This window comes from Myotis myotis, unplaced genomic scaffold (genome assembly GCF_014108235.1).
Source record: "Myotis myotis isolate mMyoMyo1 unplaced genomic scaffold, mMyoMyo1.p scaffold_m19_p_26, whole genome shotgun sequence".
Taxonomy (NCBI): domain Eukaryota; kingdom Metazoa; phylum Chordata; class Mammalia; order Chiroptera; family Vespertilionidae; genus Myotis; species Myotis myotis.
In genome coordinates this window covers 2,392,570-2,410,670 of record NW_023416331.1, presented here as the reverse complement: position 1 = coordinate 2,410,670, position 18,101 = coordinate 2,392,570, and the positions used below count along the sequence as shown (strand labels likewise).

General features: G+C 57.5%; 3 protein-coding genes across 9 annotated transcripts; 1 reads left to right on the top strand and 2 right to left on the bottom strand.

Moving 5' to 3' along the window:
- Nucleotides 1-5: 5 nt before the first annotated feature.
- Nucleotides 6-8,309, bottom strand: WDR46 (WD repeat domain 46). 2 transcript variants are annotated; one of them, XM_036356312.1, is made up of 15 exons: nt 7,854-8,309; nt 7,328-7,540; nt 7,138-7,218; nt 6,889-7,001; nt 6,678-6,765; nt 6,503-6,564; nt 6,147-6,251; nt 5,900-6,050; nt 5,652-5,787; nt 5,364-5,463; nt 1,079-1,392; nt 874-968; nt 629-724; nt 384-497; nt 6-274 (listed from the first exon to the last, which is right to left on the bottom strand). In XM_036356312.1, the coding sequence occupies exons 1-15, from the start codon at nt 8,280-8,282 to the stop codon at nt 173-175; spliced, it is 2,199 nt and encodes a 732-aa protein (XP_036212205.1). In that variant the 5' UTR covers nt 8,283-8,309; the 3' UTR covers nt 6-172. The 2 variants fall into 2 exon arrangements, with proteins under 2 accessions (XP_036212205.1, XP_036212206.1); XM_036356313.1 differs by lacking the exons at nt 1,079-1,392; nt 5,364-5,463.
- A 171-nt stretch (nt 8,310-8,480) lies between these two features.
- On the top strand, nt 8,481-9,553 carry PFDN6 (prefoldin subunit 6). The gene is made up of 4 exons (XM_036356337.1): nt 8,481-8,623; nt 8,858-8,928; nt 9,010-9,134; nt 9,332-9,553. The coding sequence occupies exons 1-4, from the start codon at nt 8,560-8,562 to the stop codon at nt 9,459-9,461; spliced, it is 390 nt and encodes a 129-aa protein (XP_036212230.1). The 5' UTR covers nt 8,481-8,559; the 3' UTR covers nt 9,462-9,553.
- A 773-nt stretch (nt 9,554-10,326) lies between these two features.
- RGL2 (ral guanine nucleotide dissociation stimulator like 2) lies at nt 10,327-18,067 on the bottom strand. Of its 6 annotated transcripts, none has more exons than XM_036356303.1 (18): nt 17,605-18,059; nt 17,296-17,487; nt 16,006-16,089; nt 15,594-15,772; nt 15,416-15,466; nt 15,029-15,326; nt 14,521-14,772; nt 14,335-14,438; nt 14,162-14,246; nt 14,015-14,083; nt 13,757-13,831; nt 13,199-13,231; nt 12,956-13,077; nt 12,765-12,860; nt 12,574-12,685; nt 12,175-12,465; nt 11,033-11,147; nt 10,327-10,922 (listed from the first exon to the last, which is right to left on the bottom strand). In XM_036356303.1, the coding sequence occupies exons 2-18, from the start codon at nt 17,449-17,451 to the stop codon at nt 10,711-10,713; spliced, it is 2,334 nt and encodes a 777-aa protein (XP_036212196.1). In that variant the 5' UTR covers nt 17,452-17,487; nt 17,605-18,059; the 3' UTR covers nt 10,327-10,710. The 6 variants fall into 6 exon arrangements, with proteins under 6 accessions (XP_036212196.1, XP_036212197.1, XP_036212199.1 ...); XM_036356304.1 differs by having other exon boundaries at nt 17,922-18,058; XM_036356306.1 differs by lacking the exon at nt 17,605-18,059 and having other exon boundaries at nt 15,594-15,740; nt 17,296-17,431.
- Nucleotides 18,068-18,101: the final 34 nt, after the last annotated feature.

Here is an 18,101-nt window from a genome sequence, read left to right as displayed (position 1 = left end):
CATTATCCAAAAACTTCACTTTCTTCTTTAATACCCACCCACCCCAGGAGCCCGCTGTCTATTCCCAGTTGGGGAAGGGGCACCTGCCCCTCCTCATTCCAGGGAACAGGAATTCCCCCCACAGGTGATCTTGGGGAGAGAGTGTTGTTCCCAGGCCATCTTGGAGCCTGGCTCAGCGCACAAATCTGTCCAGGGCAGATGGCCGGGCCCCCGTGGGCTTGGCCGCCTTCTCTTGCTTCTGTGGCTGCTGCTCAAGGCTCTGTCGGACTTTGTCCTGGGAAGATAGGGGGCAAAGTGTGAAGTGGCAGGCTGGCAAGGACAGAGGCACCAGCAGGAGGGTACAGCCCGTGGGAGGCCTGGCCCACCCCCAAATGCTCCTTTACCCTGTGTTCCTCGTCCATGACCTTCCTCTTCCTCTTCACCAGGCTTGCTGTGGAGCTTCGGCCCTTCAGCTTCGGCTTTGGCTGGAAGGGAGCCTTGGACTCTGGGTCGTAGCCCTGGGGCAGGGGACAGGAGTGAAGTCTGTAACAGCCTCGGAGACAGGGCTCTGTGGCAGCACCCACCTGCTGGACCACACTTCTGGATGTGGTGGGTGAGGGTGTGCCTGGGACTCGGGTCTGCTCCTTACCAGCCTCTCTATCCGTTCCTTCTTGGCCTGCTCCAAAGAGATGACATCAACCTCTGCCAGGGCTCGCGGGTCCAGACAAATGAGCTCTGCAGGTACCTGGAGGTGTCACAGAGAGAGGGACAGGAATGGGTGAGGAGAGTGACCCCAAAGAGGGACTGCAGCCAGGCGGTTGCTGAATCCAGCTCTTTCCAAGACCCCCAGTAGGAGAGCTTGCCCCAGCCCCAGCCCCAGCCCCACATCCTCACCTTCTCCAGCAGGGCCTTCACCTCCCACTCCTGCCTCTGCTTCCGGCTCCTGTACGGATTACTCTCCAGGCCGTCGAAGTTGGGCTCAGCAGCCCCTGGAGGGAGGGAAGAGCGTGGAGCCATAAGCAAGAATCCAGCTCAGCACTCCAGCCTGACCAGACCCCTTGCTCCCGGCTCTCTCAGGCCCACCCCTTGGCCGACTTACCAGGGACCAGCATGCTGGTGATGCCCACACTGTGCCCCACCCCCAGCACATCTTCAAAGGGGCAGAACTGAAGGCCATGCACGTGGCCCGCGAGCCGGTGGGTGAGATAGGGCTTCTCCAGGGAGGGTGGGCTGGCCTTGCCCTGCCCTGCCCATATGTTGACCACATCACCCATTCCTGCGGCCAGCAGTCCCCGCTGGGAGAAGGCCAGGTGCCCCGCTCCCTGGGGCAGGGTCCGAGCACTCAGAGGCTGGAACGTCCCTCGCAAGTCAAAGATCTTCAGCTGGTGGTCCAGGCCAGAGGTGGCCATGTACCTGGGGGATCAGGGAGGACCAATTACTCTGTAGTGAGGGGTTACTGAGCAGGCCTGTGGCCGAGTCCCGGCATCAAGTTTGGTTGGGGATAAAAAAGACTGATGGTAACCACAACCATCACAACGAACACTGCAGACAGCCTCCTGGTCACATGTCACACAACTCTGTACTATGTGGGATTTCCTTTTTACAAATGAAACAGCTCAGAGGAAGGAAAGCAGGGTGAGAGGTAGAGCTAGGATTCAAGGCAGGCCTATTCTTTAGTATCTGCCCTCTAACGTACTCAAGACGTGAACCAAAGAGAGAATGCCCATGACGTGTACCTAAATGTGATGTTCCACTGCACAGACAGGCAACACGGCGGCTCAGCAAAGGGGAGGGCGGACGGACTGCAGTGGTCAGGAGGCCTTCCTGGGGAGACTGGGATTTGAGCCATTCCCAGCAATTCTCAAGAAAGCAGAAGCAGCCCTAACCGGTTTGGCTCAGTGGCTAGAGCATCGGCCTGCAGACTGAAAGGTCCCAGGTTCGATTCCAGTCAAGGGCATGTACCTTGGCTGTGGGCACGTCCCCAGTGGGAGGTGTGCAGGAGGCAGCTGATGGATGTGTCTCTCTCATCGATGTTTCTAAATCTCTATCCCTCTCCCTTCCTCTCTGTAAAAAATCAATAAAATATATTAAAAAAAAAGAAAGAAAGCAGAAGCAGACACAGCAGGTACAAATGGGTGAACGGAGAGGAGAGGGGGAGGGGGCGGGTGTTTCCAGGACTGGCAGGAAACAGGCCAGGAGGGTCAGCAGGGGACAAGTTGCAGGGGCTGTCAAGTCAGACTGGGATCCAACGCCCCAGCCGGGCCCTCTGGCCATCACAAGCCACCACGGAAGACTGCATGGACCTGAGGAAACCTTAGGAAGCCATGTGCCAGAGGGCCCTACTCCACCCTCTTCCCCAGAGGAGGGCGAGGTGGCTGACCAGATCCTCTCAAGGAATCGGGCACTGCACTCGTTTATTGTCAGAGGCTGGCCTTTCTGCCTACGTTCAAGCAGTTCCTCAGCGAGGGAGGCTGGAGAGGAACCAGCCAGACCAGGAGACGCACGTTTGCAAAGGGCCAAGGATGCTCTCTCTAGCTGTGGCTATGAGCCCTGGAGGGGACTGAGAGTTCCTAAGAGCAAAGGCCCAGCTGGATACTTCTGACAAGACTATCAGGGCCCAGCTCCCCCAAAGGGCTCCTGGGACACAGGGCCACACCCTTCCGTGCACCAACAAATCCGGGCACATCCTGACTCCTCACCCACCTCTGGGAATATCTGCAAATACCAGGTGGGCATCCAGGCTACGCTACCATGTGACTAAGCGTGGTAAACAGTCCAGCTTTGAGAATCCAATCACCACGGATTCCAGAAAGCCTCTTATGGAAGAGGCGAGCCTCATCTCTGGAGCCCCTGCAGAGGACCTGGGGCTGAACCTGCGGTCAGACACCGGAGCCATTCTGCACTGGTGTTGAGCAAAGCTCAGTGAACAAGCTCATTAAGCCCCGGGAGAGGAGCAGCTGACCCAGGCAGCCCCAGAAGGCAAACTACAGCTCAGAAGGCAGCCAGCCTGGGACAGGCCTCGAACGGGCCAGGCTGACCCAGCTATGGGGCCAAAGAGACAGAACCAACTCACTTGGCACCAAAAATACAACTCTGGGAGTCTAAGGGGCCCAAGCCCCTGGAGACTTTCATAAGGTGGGGGCCACTTCGCTTTTCCTTTTCCTGATTTCCTTTCAAACAACTTAAAAATAAAGGTATGTATGTAGTTTCTATTTAATGTAGAGGATTCTTGAGCAGCTGGAAAAGGAAAGCAGCCGTGGGGAGGCTGCTCTGACAGCTCTCAGGGAACAAGGCAGGAGGAAGGCTTGAGGCTGGAAGCAGGCTGCGAGCACCACACATGCCCACGGAGACGGCAAGGATGGAGGGAAGCAGATGTGCAGGGACCTTTGAGGGACCGGCAGTCAGGACTTCACGGGGCTCATGAACAGCAGAGCCTGGGCACCCAGACAGCACTCGGCAAACAGGGCTTTTAAGTTCTGCTCCTCCGGACGCCAAGGAACACGGGGCTGTGTAGCGAGCTAGTGGTGTCCAAGTCAGATTGTGCGCGACAGGAAAATGTGGCAGAAAAGGAGCAGGCAAGGAGGAGCCTGGGAGGCGGGTGTCCGATCCAGTGATGGACACGTCAAGTCTGAGGTGACAGAGACAGCTGAGTAGCAACTAGATGCCTCACCTGGCCAATCATCCCTGAAAACTACTGCCACCTGTTTTTGTGAAGAAAGTGTAACGAACACTGCACCCAGGCAGGCTCAATGGCCCATTCATCCTTCTGCCCGAACCTTAGCACAGAGCCCCAAGAAGGCCTGATGAATGAAAGGAATTAGAAGAAAACACAGGAATCTGTGTGAAAAACTCCGCCAGATCCACACACACATACACACCAGACAGAACACCTGTGAAAGGCAAATACTCTCAGGAAGCCCAGACATTCGAAGCAAACCCAGCGCCCTGCCCTCACACCAGCCAGACCTAGCGGGAACCATGTGTTGCTGACGGGACAATGAAGGCGGGGCTCCCTGTTCACTGGCTCCATGCTAAGCTCCATGTGCCTGAACTCACTTTACCGCCTACAGCAGCTTTTTGAGCTCAGCCCAGGACCAGCAAACTACGGCCAAACAAATCCGGCCCACCACCTAGATCCGTAATGCCCACAGCTGAGAATGATTTTACGTTAAGTGGTTGGGGGAAAAATTCAAAAGAATATTTCAAGCCCGGCTAGTGTGGCTCAGTGGTTGAGCATCGACCTCTGAACCAGGAGGTCACAGTTTGATTCCTGGTCAGGGCACATGCCCGGGTTGCGGCCACAATCCCAGTGTGGGACGCCAATTAATGATTCTCTCTTATCACTGATGTCTCTCTCTCTCCCTTTCTCTCTGAAATCAATCGAAATATACTAAAAAAAAAAAAAAAAAAAAAGAATATTTCAAGGCGAGAAAATTATAGGAAATTGTGTCCACAAATAGTCTTATTGGAACACAACCACATTCACTCATTGACTGCTTTCGTGCTACATTAGCACAGTAGAGTGGTCAAGACAGACACTGACATGGATCGCTTTGCGCTGCTGCTGGAGTCGCAGCCACACGGTTATAACCGGACAGCACTCCGAGCACCTCCCAGGCCACCTGTCTCATCATCTGCCTGTGTGCAAGACATTTTCAAGGATAAAATATGTGAAACCTCTCTACAGAGCACCTTTAACAGATACACATTTGCAGTCGAGTTTGATGACTTCGAACACTAACTTTGAATATCAATTAAGCAAAAAAAATTATGGCATTCAATTATTACATTTTGAATTTCATTGTTTAAAAATTTGTGATACTTTTTTTTCTTATTATTCAAATAGCTACATAATACCCTGGAATTTGCCTCTTGGCCAGAAAAGCCTAAAACATTTACTATCTGGCTTTTATATATGTCTATATATGTACATGTACGTATATATATTGATTTCAGAGAGGAAAGGAGAGGGAGAGATAGAAACATCAATGATGAGAGAGAATCATTAATTGGCTACTGCCTGCACTGCCCACACTGGGGATGGAGCCCACTACCAGGGCATGTACCCTGACCAGGAATCGAACCGTGATGTCCCAGTTCATAGGTCGATGCTTAACCACTGAGCCGTGCCAGCCAGCCCTACCTGGCTCTTTATAGAAAAAGTTTGCTGACCCTTGAGCTAGACACGCATGTCCCCACTCTCAGGGTGAGGAAAGTATGGCACACAGAGTTATGTAATGTGCCCACACCCACATGGCTGGTCAGTGGTGACACCAGGATTTAAACCCAGGCAGCTTGATGCAGAGTCTTAAAGACACACGGCCTTCCATACCTTTCCACCCAGCTGCGACCACCAGCACCTCATGCCCAAACAAGTGACTTACGTGCCTGTAGAATCTACTGCCACAGCCCGGACCCCCCCGCGGTGACAGAGAATCTTTGCCAACGGCTCCTTCATGGCTGGACTCCATAAGGACACAGTACCTGGCGGTCAGAGGAGAAGAGCCGAAGTGGGCACCGAGGGGATTAAACTTGGGAAAGATGGCGACTCTAGACCAAGAGGAGCCCAGAGAGGAAGGTAAAAGGGCAACTTTACGGGACTCGTGGAGTACAAATATAGGAGAAAAGCAGGGTAGGATGGTCAGAGAGTCAAATCTCAGCCAGGGACCCACCATTGCTGTGTCCAAGATGGATGACGGCATTGTAAGGGTTCTGGGTCATGACATCCAGCCGTCCGGCCCGGGCATTCAGAGCTGCCACAATCTTCCCCACTGACACATCCAGGTAGGTCAGAAAGCCTGTCTCTGACTGTGAGAGAGAAATCAGTCCTGATTGCCCTGTCCTCCCTCTACTGGGGTGCCAGAGGAGGCGTGGTCTTCTCAGGGGCTCCCACCCAGGCCCTGTGCTGACAGCCACTCACAGAGGTGGCCAGGAGGAAGTGGAAAGGCAGGAACTCAAGTCGTGTGACGCGGTCGCAGCGGCGGATGCAGTGGAGTTCAATTCCCTGGTTGTCGTAGATGTGAAGCCAGCGGTTCTGAGCGACAGCAAGCAGTGCCTCCGAATGCAGGAACCTGGGAGGACAGAGCAGGGGGTAAGGGGTCACAGCTGTCATTCAATCAAGAAGGGCTGTCTCACCGCCACTGACTCCCGACGGACAGGCCACTGACCGGATGTCCCGCACCGCCTCCATGACGTTGATCTCACACATGAGCTTCTTCGTCACCCAGTCAAGGGCAGCCACATGACCCCGGCGCCCTCCGAAAGCCAAGTGTCTGTTGAAGGTGGGGAGCAAGCAGGGTGTCAATGCAGGGGAGCACCCTCAGACCATTTGAGGTCTGCTTCACACCAGCCCCTTCTCTCCAGGTGAGAGATGTCCTACATGTTCACCCTCACACACAAGCAAATCACAGGACACATCCCACATCAACAACCAAACATACACAGGTATGAGGTGGGCCTGGCTGACGTGGTTAAGGAGACGTGCCCTCATTCCACTTCCAGAGTCACTAGAATTCAACCTTACCTCCCAGTCTGAGAGTAATTCAGCCTATAGGGTCCAAACTGTCGCAAGTTCAAGTCAAAGTGCTGGGCAAGGGAAGAATTTAAAAAAGAATGAAGAACTAAATGGCTGACTTCAGTAATTCCCCCTGCTAGTCCCCACTTCGTCTTGCCTGGCCCGTCCCCATCCTCAGGCTCACCTTGGCCGCACTTGCAATGTCCACAGCCTCCACGATGTCCGCCTGGCGAATCTTTGCTGTGTCCTCCCCATCCTCCCCTTCCAGGAACCTGCAAGTGGGCGTTGGAGCTGCAGTGAAGCTTCCTACTATGAGGTAAGTGTGCCAACAGGGCACGGGAAAGGACAGTCCCAGGAAGCAGGGGCAGGAGAGGCCCGGATCAGGGGCCACTCACCCAGGCTCCTCTGCAAGCAGCAGCTCCGAACGAGCGGCTTTGACACTTATTTCCTCTTCCTCAGCCTCAGCCACCTCAAGCCGGCTTCGGGTTTTGGACTTAGAATGTGGCAGCTATAACATCGGTGGTGGGGAAGGTACGGGGTTAAAACTGACACCATGTGAGGTCATGAGAGAGCCACCTGGTCCCCCTCCATCCATCTCATCCAGACAGCCCTGCCTGCAACCCCGCTCTCAGACTGGCCCTCACCTTTTTGGATTTATCAATGCGACGGAACTTCTGAGTAACCTCCACAGAGACCGGGGCGGGGCCTGGGAATGGGTCCTGGGCCTGGGGCAGGGAGGAGGCAATTCGTTGACGGGCTCGGATTGACCCCAACTTTGGCCTCCTCAAAGCACAAGGCGACTTGCCCCGCTGCCCTGTCAGGTCCCATGCTCACCCCCGACAAGCTCCGCGGTGGCTCCGCATCCCTCCGTTCCCGGGGTTTCTGTACGATCTGGGGCTTCTTGGAGACGCGAGACTTCTTTGGGGTGTGAGTGTTCTTTGGCTTCTGGGGGCGGAGCTCTCGATTCCTCTTCTTGTTAGGAGGGGGCCCTGGAGAGGCGGCGGCAGCGGTCGGAGTGGTCTCTTCCTCCCAGTATCGCCGCGGTCTCTTTTATATATATAATTATTATGATTAATTTCAGAGAGGAAGGGAGAGAAACACCAATGATGAGACCATCATTAACGGCTGCCTCCCGCACGCCCCACACTGGGGATCGAGCTCGCAACCATAGCATGTGCCCCGACTGGGAATCGAGCCGTGACCTCCTGGTTCATGGGTCAATGCCCAACCACTGAATCAGGCCGGCTGGGCCGTGGCGGTTTCCACGGGCAGATCAGCAGCCTTGATGGTCCGCTGCCCGTGCCCCGCCCCTCCGGCCCCGGGCCTGAAAACTTTCCTTCCGCCCCAGGAAGATCTCTACCTTTTTCTTGGTCGGAAGTTTGTCTTTCTTGGGAGGGATATCCCTGCCCGGCTTGGGGGCAGTCTCCATCCTGCCCACCCTACGGACGATCCACGTGCAAACTCCTCTCAGCTGTCCCACTGACGCACAGGTATCTCCCGGAAGTCCTCCAACCCTCATCCAATCAGCGCTGTACCAGGTGGGAAGCCTTAGTCGCCATCTTGAATGAGGGCGGCTCGCCCTTAAGGGGCCAGGCGGACCTTGCTCCCGCCCCTCCGAATGGCAGCTTATGCACGAGTAACGAAAGAAAGGCAAGTCCAGGACCAGGTCCCAAGAAACGGTGCGGTTGATTTTTCCATCTCGTTTTCCCATCTTGCCTAGAATCTTCAAAATTTGTATTTTTAGCAGAATGCCGCTTACTAAACGCGTCTGAACTACAATTCCCGGCATGCACCAGATGGTAGCATTCCCAGCATCCTTTGTTTACTTCCGGGTTTGTAATTACTGAAGGGAGAACGAGAGTGAGGCGGGGTTTCGGTTTGGGGTCTTGTTGCAACTGCCACTCGCTACGGCCTGGGCCGTGTGGATACGGAGGGAGAAGCCGCTGTGCGCCGAGAGGCCGCCCCTCAGGAGACCTGTCACCTCCGCGAGCCAGACCATTGCCGGGAGCGCGGGGCCTTCCAGAGCGTGAGACCCGGCGCCCCTCTCCCGCAGGCTCGCCGCCGCCATGGCTGAGCTGATCCAGAAGAAGCTGCAGGGGGAAGTGGAGAAATACCAGCAGCTGCAGAAGGGTAAGGGCAAGGGCGAGGGAGAGGTCGGCGCAGCCTCGCCCCGACCCCTGACCCCTTCGCGCGCTCCGAACCCAAAGCCGTACTCAGGCCGTGCTTCCTTCCCCACCCCTGCCGCGCCGCCCGGCCTGACTGCCTCCCACCCCGTTTTCTTCTGACTAGGATTGTGGGGGTCAGGGGGCACGTGTCTTTTCTCTAATAAAGTCTTTCCTGCCACCCACACTCCCCCACCCCCAGACCTGAGTAAATCCATGTCAGGGCGGCAGAAGCTTGAAGCACAACTAACAGAAAATAATATCGTGAAGGAGGTGAGACTGGGACTGTGGGGCAAGGAGGGAGGGGCGGTCCTGGCCAGGGTGCTGACGTCCTGTGCCCCACGCCTCCACCAGGAACTGGCCTTGCTGGATGCGTCCAACGTGGTCTTTAAACTTCTGGGCCCCGTGCTGGTCAAACAGGAGCTGGGGGAGGCTCGGGCCACAGTAGGCAAGAGACTGGACTATATCACAGCTGAAATGTGAGTCTGTCCCCCACCCTGATGCGCCTGGCACCACCGAGGAGAGGTGCTGGGAACCACTGCAGGGGTCCACGTCCTCCAACCCCTTCCCCTCCCTGCCCTAGATCTCAAGTTGTCCACTGATCTTTCTTGCCTTCAGCATCCTCAATAAGTCTCCCTAACTGATTTGCTCCTTTGTCACTCTTGCCTCTTCTCAGCAAGCGATACGAATCCCAGCTCCGGGACCTGGAGCAGCAGTCAGAGCAACAGAGGGAGACCCTTGCGCAGCTGCAGCAGGAGTTCCAGCGGGCGCAGGCGGCCAAGGCAGGGGCTCCTGGCAAGGCCTGACCTATGGTCCTGGGGCAGGGGGAACCCAGGCAGCTCTAGGGTCTACACTGTAGCTAATAAAATGTGAAGTCACCTGGCTGCTTGACCAGCCACTTCTGTTGTAATTGTCTTCATCCATTATCCCAGCCCCTTCCACCTAATGTATACACACCACCTGTTACTTCAAGACCAAATTCCTGCAACTGGGATCGTTCTTTGTGACAGAGTAACCCATCCTTTCTTGAGACTAAAATCTGAAATATCTCAAGCCTCGTCTGCATATAAAACACTTAGCTTGGTTGGCAGGCCCCTTTAGGAAACATGAGGGCATTCCCAACCGTTGGTGGGAAGATCCGTTTAATTCAGTCCTCTCATCTGAGACCCCAGGAAGAAAGGTGGGACGCAGTGCTATGATTTCTTATCCTCCAAGTAGCCTCAGCATCTCTTAGTCTTTTTAGTATCTCAGTTGTTAGAATTTGAATGTAGCTTGGACTGATTTAAATCCTAGCACATACTTTGTGATGTTCTAAGTCCTCTAAGTTTGTACATTGCCCACAAAGTTCTTCCATATCTTTGTCCTAAAATTGTTTCTTATAAACTTGCAGCCAGGGGAGTTCTTCATTCTGATCACTTTAACTGGGTGGCTAGTACTTGACATGGGTCTGTGACAACTCGGGAGGAAAATGTAAGAGCAAATAAAGGGACTGGGGACAGAGAGGTTGCTGAGGAGGAATAAACCAGGATTCTGAGGGCCGTTTTTCAGCAACACTCCACTTTCAGATCTTCATTGGGATAGAAAGCGCTGGGTCCCTTCATGTTCCATCTAGATTCCAACCAGCTCCCCTCCCAGCAGCTAGTTCATACACTTCAAGGACGGGAATAGAACTCAGGTAGTGTTTTGGTTTATTTTAGTGTTGTCACAGTGACAGGAACCCCCAGAACAGGAACCTACTTCTTGCCGTCCTCTCTTCCTGGGACTCAGAGCCTCTGGGTCTTTCTTCTCCCCCTTTTAGGCCTTCCCTTGGCATGCTACAACATGGGTGCTGCATTCATGGAAAGGGTGGTTATACACAGGTATCCAGTGTCATTACCAGGTCCCACAGGGCGGGAGCTCTTGGCTGTCTGACAAACCAGTGGCACTTCACTGCCCCAGGGTAGCTGGCCACCTTTCTGGGTTTCTTCCCAATGCAATAGAACTGCCACCATTCAGCATGGCTACCCGCAACTGGTGTGGTCACCAAGAGTTCTGTGAGCCATGAGAGCTTCCTTCTCAGAACAGTGCCCGGGCAATCTTGCGTCCTGTGGCCTTGATCCTGGGAAAGGAACCCCCTCCTCCCTCACTTGGGGGAGTTCCTGAGGCAGAGGGGCCGCTGGCAAGACCAGGTGTAGCAGTAGAGGACCTTCGCCGCTGCCGCAGGAGGAAGTCGTGTGAAGCTCTGTCCATAGCATAGAAGACGTTGGCTGAGGGTGGGATGGTCAGCTCTGTAGGTTCAGAGAGGAGGTGTCAAGCTCAAACAGCTGTTCCCCCAGTAACCACCTGGATGTAGAAGCATTCCCACTGATGGGCACCACTCCCCCGCATCTCCTCTGACCTCGCTCCCCCGGTAGCAGCTGCACTAGCTCATACTCCGAAGCCACTGCAGAATCACGATTGTTTTTCTTAAGGACACGACTGATGATACTTGGAGCCTTGTCCTGGCTTGTCACCTGGCAGGACAGGAAACCAAGAGCAATAAATTGGCCAGAATGACCTCTGCTTCCCATCCTTCCAACCCCAGCCACTGATCTCCCAACCAAAAAAGGTTACCCGTGTCCAATACATTTTTTTTTTGGAGAGAGTGAAAGGGAGAGACATCGATGTGAAAGAAGACACATTGATTAGTTGCCTCCTGCACGTGCTCCAACTGGGGCTGGGGATCGAATCTGCAACCCAGGTACGTGCCCTGTATCAGGAATTGAACCCCTGACCCTTTGGTGCGAAGACCAACGCTCTAACCCAGTGGTTCCCAACCTGGGTCACACACCCCACAGGGGGGCAATTCGAGAATGTATCAACAGTGACTTTTTTGCATTTCTTATGGTTCTAGGGGCCTCATATACACTAATATAAATACATATTGTGACATAGTTATGCACTTCAGTTCTCTATTATGTTTTGAAACTGCCATGTTTTCATATCACTTCATATCTTTTAACAGTTTTAGTGATTTCTTCCTCAGTACTTCAGCTATCCTTTCATTCTTTTATTTTCCTCTTTCATGGATGCCATGTTCTTTGGAAGCTTGTTTAGACCAAGTTAATGGCCTTTTAGGCTTCCTCCACGTGACTAGGAGTTCACTTTTTGAATAGGAATTGTATGTCACGGGGGAGGGGGCATCAGGATTTAGAGATGCGTAGGTGGGGCCTGGCCAAAAAAAGGTTGGGAACTACTGCTCTAACCACAGCCACTCCAGTACTTCAGCGTGAACAGGGAAACCCAATGTGGTGGCCCTCTGTCCTCCACAGGCCAACTCACGTGCCCAGTGAGATAGGGCTGCTCCCCGGTGGGGAAAACTGCTGTTTGTTCTAAAAATCTAATAGGCCACCAAAAGTTCAGATGCTGCAGCTAACAAGGCTTTAAAATAAAACGGTCACAATTAGGACTACAATCATCCTCCCATTTGGGTTCAAACCTAAGACTATGATCCCACAAAGCACCATCCTCACCCCCACCTCCCAGCCCACGGCCCCTCACCAAGATGCTCTTGTAGACACTGCCATCTTCCCCCAGCTCCATCTGGACTCGGATGATTCGACAATCGGAAGCCCCTGGCCCAGAGCCCCCTCCCCCGGATGCAGGCCCCCTGGAGGCCCCTTCTGCACCCCCACTGAGTGGGGTACCACAGGAAGCTGAACGGCGGTGACCTCGAGAAGGCCTAGGAGAGGATGCTGGGGGGGACAGGTGGCTGGGGCCAGCTGGACTCTGTAGGGATGGAGTGCTTTCCAGGGCGGAGTCCAGAGATGACACAGATGGCCACTTCATGTGCTGGGGGCAAACAACATGAGGGACTGGTGTGAGGCAGGGAGATCAAGGAAAGAACATTCACAAGAGTCAGGGTCAGTGTTGAGGTCAGAGGTCAGGAGCAAAGCTCACCTGGGCCAGGCGGGTCAACAGAGGAGCAGGGTTTCCAGGCACCTCATCTCCCCCAACATTGGGCCGGTCCCAGGAGACAAGCGGGGTAGGACCCCCAACAGAGCCAAGAACCCTGGAGTGGCAGGAGGTTGGGAGGGTCAGAGGAAGAAGGCCAGTCCCCAAGAGACTCCCCCCAGCCACGACCCCCTCACTCTGTCCACTGCGAGATGACCAGCGTGGGCCGAAGCACTCGAGGGGCAGGAGGGTCACCAGTACCAGGTGGCTCCACCTCACAGGACACTCGATGGCTGGGGACAGGGACAATAGGCAGAGGTCAGGATGTGACACATGATCCCCATATCCTGCCTGAGCCCTGAAGTCCCAACCTCACCCAGCAAGTCACCTCTGGGCCTCTGTCAGTGGCCGGAGCCCCCGTAACCACTGTTGGATGTCGGGGTCGGGTCGGAGGTCATAGCCACGACATTCATTCTGGAGCCGCCGCAGCTCAGAAAGGACAGCAAACTCCTAGGAAGGGACCCTCAGATTGTAGGAGCCAAAACTCAGGGGTCCCGACTTCCCCTCCTTCCTTCTCCCCTTCCTGGGACGTGGCGAGGGATATCTAGCACCCAGCCCAAGCACCCCTCACCTTCCTCCGCTTGTCAAAATTGATGTATCCATTCTGCAAGAGCAAGGGGGTGGGGTGAGAGTCCCACCCTGTCAGGGAAACCACGCCCCTCCCAAACACAGGCACCTCTGGCCGCCCCCCACCTCTCTGACCCCCCCATCTGTCATTCCCTAACACCCTTCCTTACCCTCTAAATTGAGTATCTCAGGTTAGAAACTTTCCACTTTACAGAAGAGAAAATTAGGGCTCAGAGAGGATTAGGAACTTGCCCGAAGTTCCAGTATTCAATCATTTAACAAAGTCCGTGTCTGCTTAAATTCCAGGCATGTTCTCAGCACTGGCCAAGGATTAATTCATTTAACCTTCACAACAGATGTAGACACTGTCACTAGTTTCCCATTTGCAGGTCACTCGGGCACAACAAGGCGGCGCAGCTCATCAAAGCAACAGAACCAGAACCCTGGCGCTCGGGCCCGAGCCCTGGTGCGGCCTCAGCGCTCATGCCTGAGCACCTTCCTGGAGGGAGGTCTGTCTGACCCTGAACCCCTGGTTCTAGATCCCACTGAACACACCACTGACCTCAAGCTCATCCTTGGAGGCTGCATCCAGCATCACCAGGTCCTTCAAGAAGGTGCCAAGGTATGGGACCACACCCTGTGGCAGAGGTCAGTCAGGCACCCTTGCCACTGACCCGAGGGCTCCCGCCCTTGCACTTCCCCACCCCATGCCTCAGAGGACAAAGTGAATTGTCCTCACCCAGCTGTGCCTTTTCCCACCCCTCTGACTGCACCCCCCCACACACACTCCTTCCTCCTTCACAACCACCCCAGCACTCACCCCACCCCGGGAGCCAGACTTCAGGGCCTTCCTGGAATTTGGCTCCAGAGAAGGCTGCCCTTTCACCTCCTGGGGGTGACAGAACAAGGGAAATGAGGGTGGGGGAGGCGCAGGGATGGCTAGGAAGGCCAGGGAACAGGGCCTCACCCGCAGGAGCAGCTCCCGGCTCTGGGAATAATTATCCTCCTCGGAGAAAATCTGGCAGAGGCTGGAGAAGACCCTGAGGCTGTCCCTGGGGGAAGGAGGGCAGCAGGTTGAGGACCAGCGGCTTAGCACCCGCTCCCAGCACTCAGCCCAGCCCAGTGCCCCATCCTCCCCACCTGGCTGCTTCCCCCCAGGCTGCCCGAAGCCTGTGGATGGGGCTGGACTGCAGGGCCGACACCACAGCATAAACTGAAGAGAAGTTTCGGAGCAGACGGCACTCCTGTGGGGTCACAGAGGGAGGCCACAGCTGTGGGATCTCTCTCCACACCATGGTCCCCAACAGGGCCAATCTCCTCTCTTACCTCTGCCACACGGATCCACTTCTCCAGAAGCCGGGCCCTCTGGGGCGGACGGAGTGGCCGTATGGTCACCTCCCCCGGGTCCTCTCCAGTCGAGATAGCCCCCAGGACAGAGCTGACCACTGCCCCTGCCACCTTGTTGAACTGTGTGACAGTAGCTCGCACAGATGGGCAGAGGTGGGAATGTCCCGGCCGGTCTCTGTGACCCCACAGGCCCCCCAGGCACTGAGAGGGAACGAGATTGAGAAACAGCTCCTGTGGGGAAGAGGTCAGAGGTTACAGTTCATAGTCAAGAGAGCCAGCCTTCCAATATTAGGGGTGTGAGGATCTCAGGTGGCCAAGGGACCCAAAGGGGCACAGGATTTGAAGGGTAACAACCAAGGGGAAACGGGGAAGGTCAAAACCGGGTGGACAGAGGAGGTTGGGAAGGGTTGGAAGCAAGGAAAGGATCTGGAGTCGGGGAAAGGTTAGTAAGGGGCATGGGCATGGGGGTCACAGGTCAGGGTCTCACCGCATCTAGCAGGGTCAGCTGTTCGGCCAAGTGGTCAGCGAGGAACACCAGGACATCCGTGGGGTCAGCAGGGGGATCGCCGGGGAGGGCCAGGGGCTTAGGAAGGTCGGGGGCCTGGGGGTCCACCCGGGACCTGAGGTTGCGGATGAGGTCAGCGCTGCCCCCCCCAACACCCTCCCCTGCTGCATACCCTGTCCGAAGCAAGAAGCTCTCAAGCCGGTCAAGCTGACCCTTGACCTCAGAGCCAAAATCCTCAGGGTGAGAGGCCAGCCAGGTTGACAGCACAGAGATGGCTACCCTGGGAGAAGGGGGATCAGCCAGGGGTCAGATGTCAAGCTGCAGCTTGGGCAGAGGGGACTTTGAGGCTAAGAACTAGGGGTCACTCACCCTTTTGTCCTCTCTAGTTCATCAGCAGGATGAGATTCAAGGGCTTCCAGCCTGGGGAAAGGAAGAGATCCCGTCTCTATTTTTTCCCAAACCCCCAGTGGCTTTGACTGTTTTGGTAGGATATTCTGCTTTAGAAAGTCCAACACCCCTATGACCCTTGGTCCCTTACGACCCTGACCTGTCAGCCATGAGCCCTAGCAGAGCAGGCGTGGAGGTGAAGGCCCGGTGGGTGGCCAGGAGGGTTGCTGTGAAGGTCACGTCAGCCCCTGATGTCCGGACATCCAGCAGGTGTCTGACCAGAGCCTCCAGGGTGCCGGCTCGGAGCCTTCGGGAGGAACGCGGGGGAGGTGTGGGGGCCTGGGGGAGACAGAGGGCCCCTCAGTGCCCTTCTTCAGCTGCCCGAGGTTTCTGGGGGAAGCCCCAGGCCCAGGCGGTAACCAGGCTCACTGTACTAAGATTCAGAGAGGGCAAAAGATTGACCAGTCACACAGCAGAGTCCGGGGCCCAGACCAACCTAGCACTCTGGCCAGACAGTTGGCCCTTCCGGGGGGGAATGGGCCAGAGGTGAGAAGCCAAAGTTATCATCTCACCAAGGGATCAAGAGGCCGATACTGGCGGCTTGTGACAGTAAAGGTGGCTCCATCCTCCTCCTCATCCCGGACAGACACGGGGGCCTGCAGGAGTAAGGAAGGAGGTCAGACCGCCCTCCTCACCCTCTGCCCCCAGCCCTCTCCCCGGCCCTACGCCTCCCTCTGACCCCTCACCTGTGAGGGCGGGGGATAGTACCATCGAGTGCGAGGGGTTGGGGGGGCCGGTGACCCCAGGTCTCCCCCACTGGGGCCCAGACAGCCCCACCCAAACCGCCTCAGGGCCGGTGGAGTCGAGGGGTTTGCGGTGGGGGAGCAGGTGGAGTGCAGGAACCCAGATCCTGGAGACCACCGTAGCCCCTTCCCCCCAGAGCTGAGCCCAGCCCAGCAGAGAAGCAGGGTGCAAAGCGCAGGAGGGGAACTGAGAGCCAGAAAGCCAGACAGAGACCTTGAGACGCTGAGGCCTCAGTCACAGGCACAGCCGCGCGCTCCGCCCTCCCCCAAGGACCTGGCCGAGCCCGAAGTTAGTCTCTCCCCTCAGCCCCCTTCCCCCTGGTCCCTGGAGACCCCCCCAAGGTGGCGGCTCTCATCCCAGTACAGGAAGGAGAAGGGGAAGTGGGGATGATGGGGGGCGGGGGAGGGGGGGGGCGGTAGACTCGAGTCACGTGGCTACAGCCCCTCCCCCAACCGATCCCGAAAAACCAGCCCTGCCAGTCACTGCCCTGGCCCAGCCCTGGACCCTGAGTCCAGAGCCTCCGGGCCCCGAGTCCAACGTCTGGCCCCTCGGGACGCCCCCACCCGCTCCCAGGCACCACTCCGCCCCGGGGGAGGGCAGGCGGCTCCCCGGCTCAGCCCGGGACCGTCCCTCCAAGATCCAAAAACCTGGGTTTCCCGCCTCCACCCGGCGCCAGGCGGAGAGGGGGAGGGGTCACGAAATCGAAGGGCTCCCTCCCCAATCCCAGCGTCCAGGAGCGGTTACCATGGAAACAAACCCCTCCCTGCCAAACACACCCGGAGGGAGCCCGGGACCCAAACTCGGCGCCCAGAGAGGCCGACACGCCGGCCGAGGCGGAGGCCCGGGCCCGCGGGACGGACAGCCAGACCTCGCGGCGGGACCAGGGCCGGTTCCTGCGGGCGGGCCCGCGTCCGGCCACGGAGAACCCCAGACGCCGGGCTCCGCGCAGGCCGCGGGCGGAGCGGAAATCACCGAGGCCGGGAGGGGAAACTCCGGGCAGAGGCGGCGAGAGGCAGGGGGAGCCTCGGTAGCCCCCACTCCCACCGCCCGCACCTCACCTCGTCCTCCTCCTCCTCCTCGTCCTCCTGCCCCTCGCCCGCGCCCCGGCCACTGGGGGCCCCCCCCTCTTCGGGGTCTCGGCTCCGGAAGCTGCTCAGCACCACTCCCCCGGGGGGGCTCGTGTCCCACAGCAGCCGCAGGGGCCGCGGGAGCATGGCCGAGGCGTCAGCAGGGTCGGGCCATGGGGGCGCCTGGGGAGACAGGAGCGGCGGCGGTCAGCGGGCGGCGGGAGCGGCCGGGCCGGACGCGCCGGGGGTGAGGGGTCACAGGGCGGAACAGGCCGGGTCGCCGGGGGCCCTGGCTCTGACCTGCTCGGGCGGGTGGGGACAGCGCGGGTCCGGGCCGCAGTTCCCGTCGGTCTCCGGTCCCCGGGCGAGTCCCCTCCCGCCCTTTCCGCACCCCCTGTCCCCCGCCGGCTCCCGCCCTCCCGCCCTTTCCGCTCTCCCCTACGCCCGCCCGCTCCGAGCGCAGGAGCCAAAAAGGGAAGGAAGTGAGGACAGGAGCCAGGGCCGCGGGCGAGGGGAGCGCTGGGTGCCGGGGGCTGGGACCGGGAACCCGGCCCGTCCGCGGCCCCGCGCCCCCTCCCCAGCCCCGGCCCGGGACTCTGGGGCCGCGTCGCCCTCACAGGTGGGGTGGCTTCCCGCCTCCAGCCCGGGGCCCAGGAGCAGGACAGATTCCCGCGGGCGCGTCAGGCGGCGGGACCGTTACTCCGCCCCGCGGGACCGCACTCCCCGCCCGCCCACGCGGGCAGCGGCCGGAGTCCACTCCGGGGTTTCCCGAGAGCCCGCGGGGCGGAGCCGGAAGC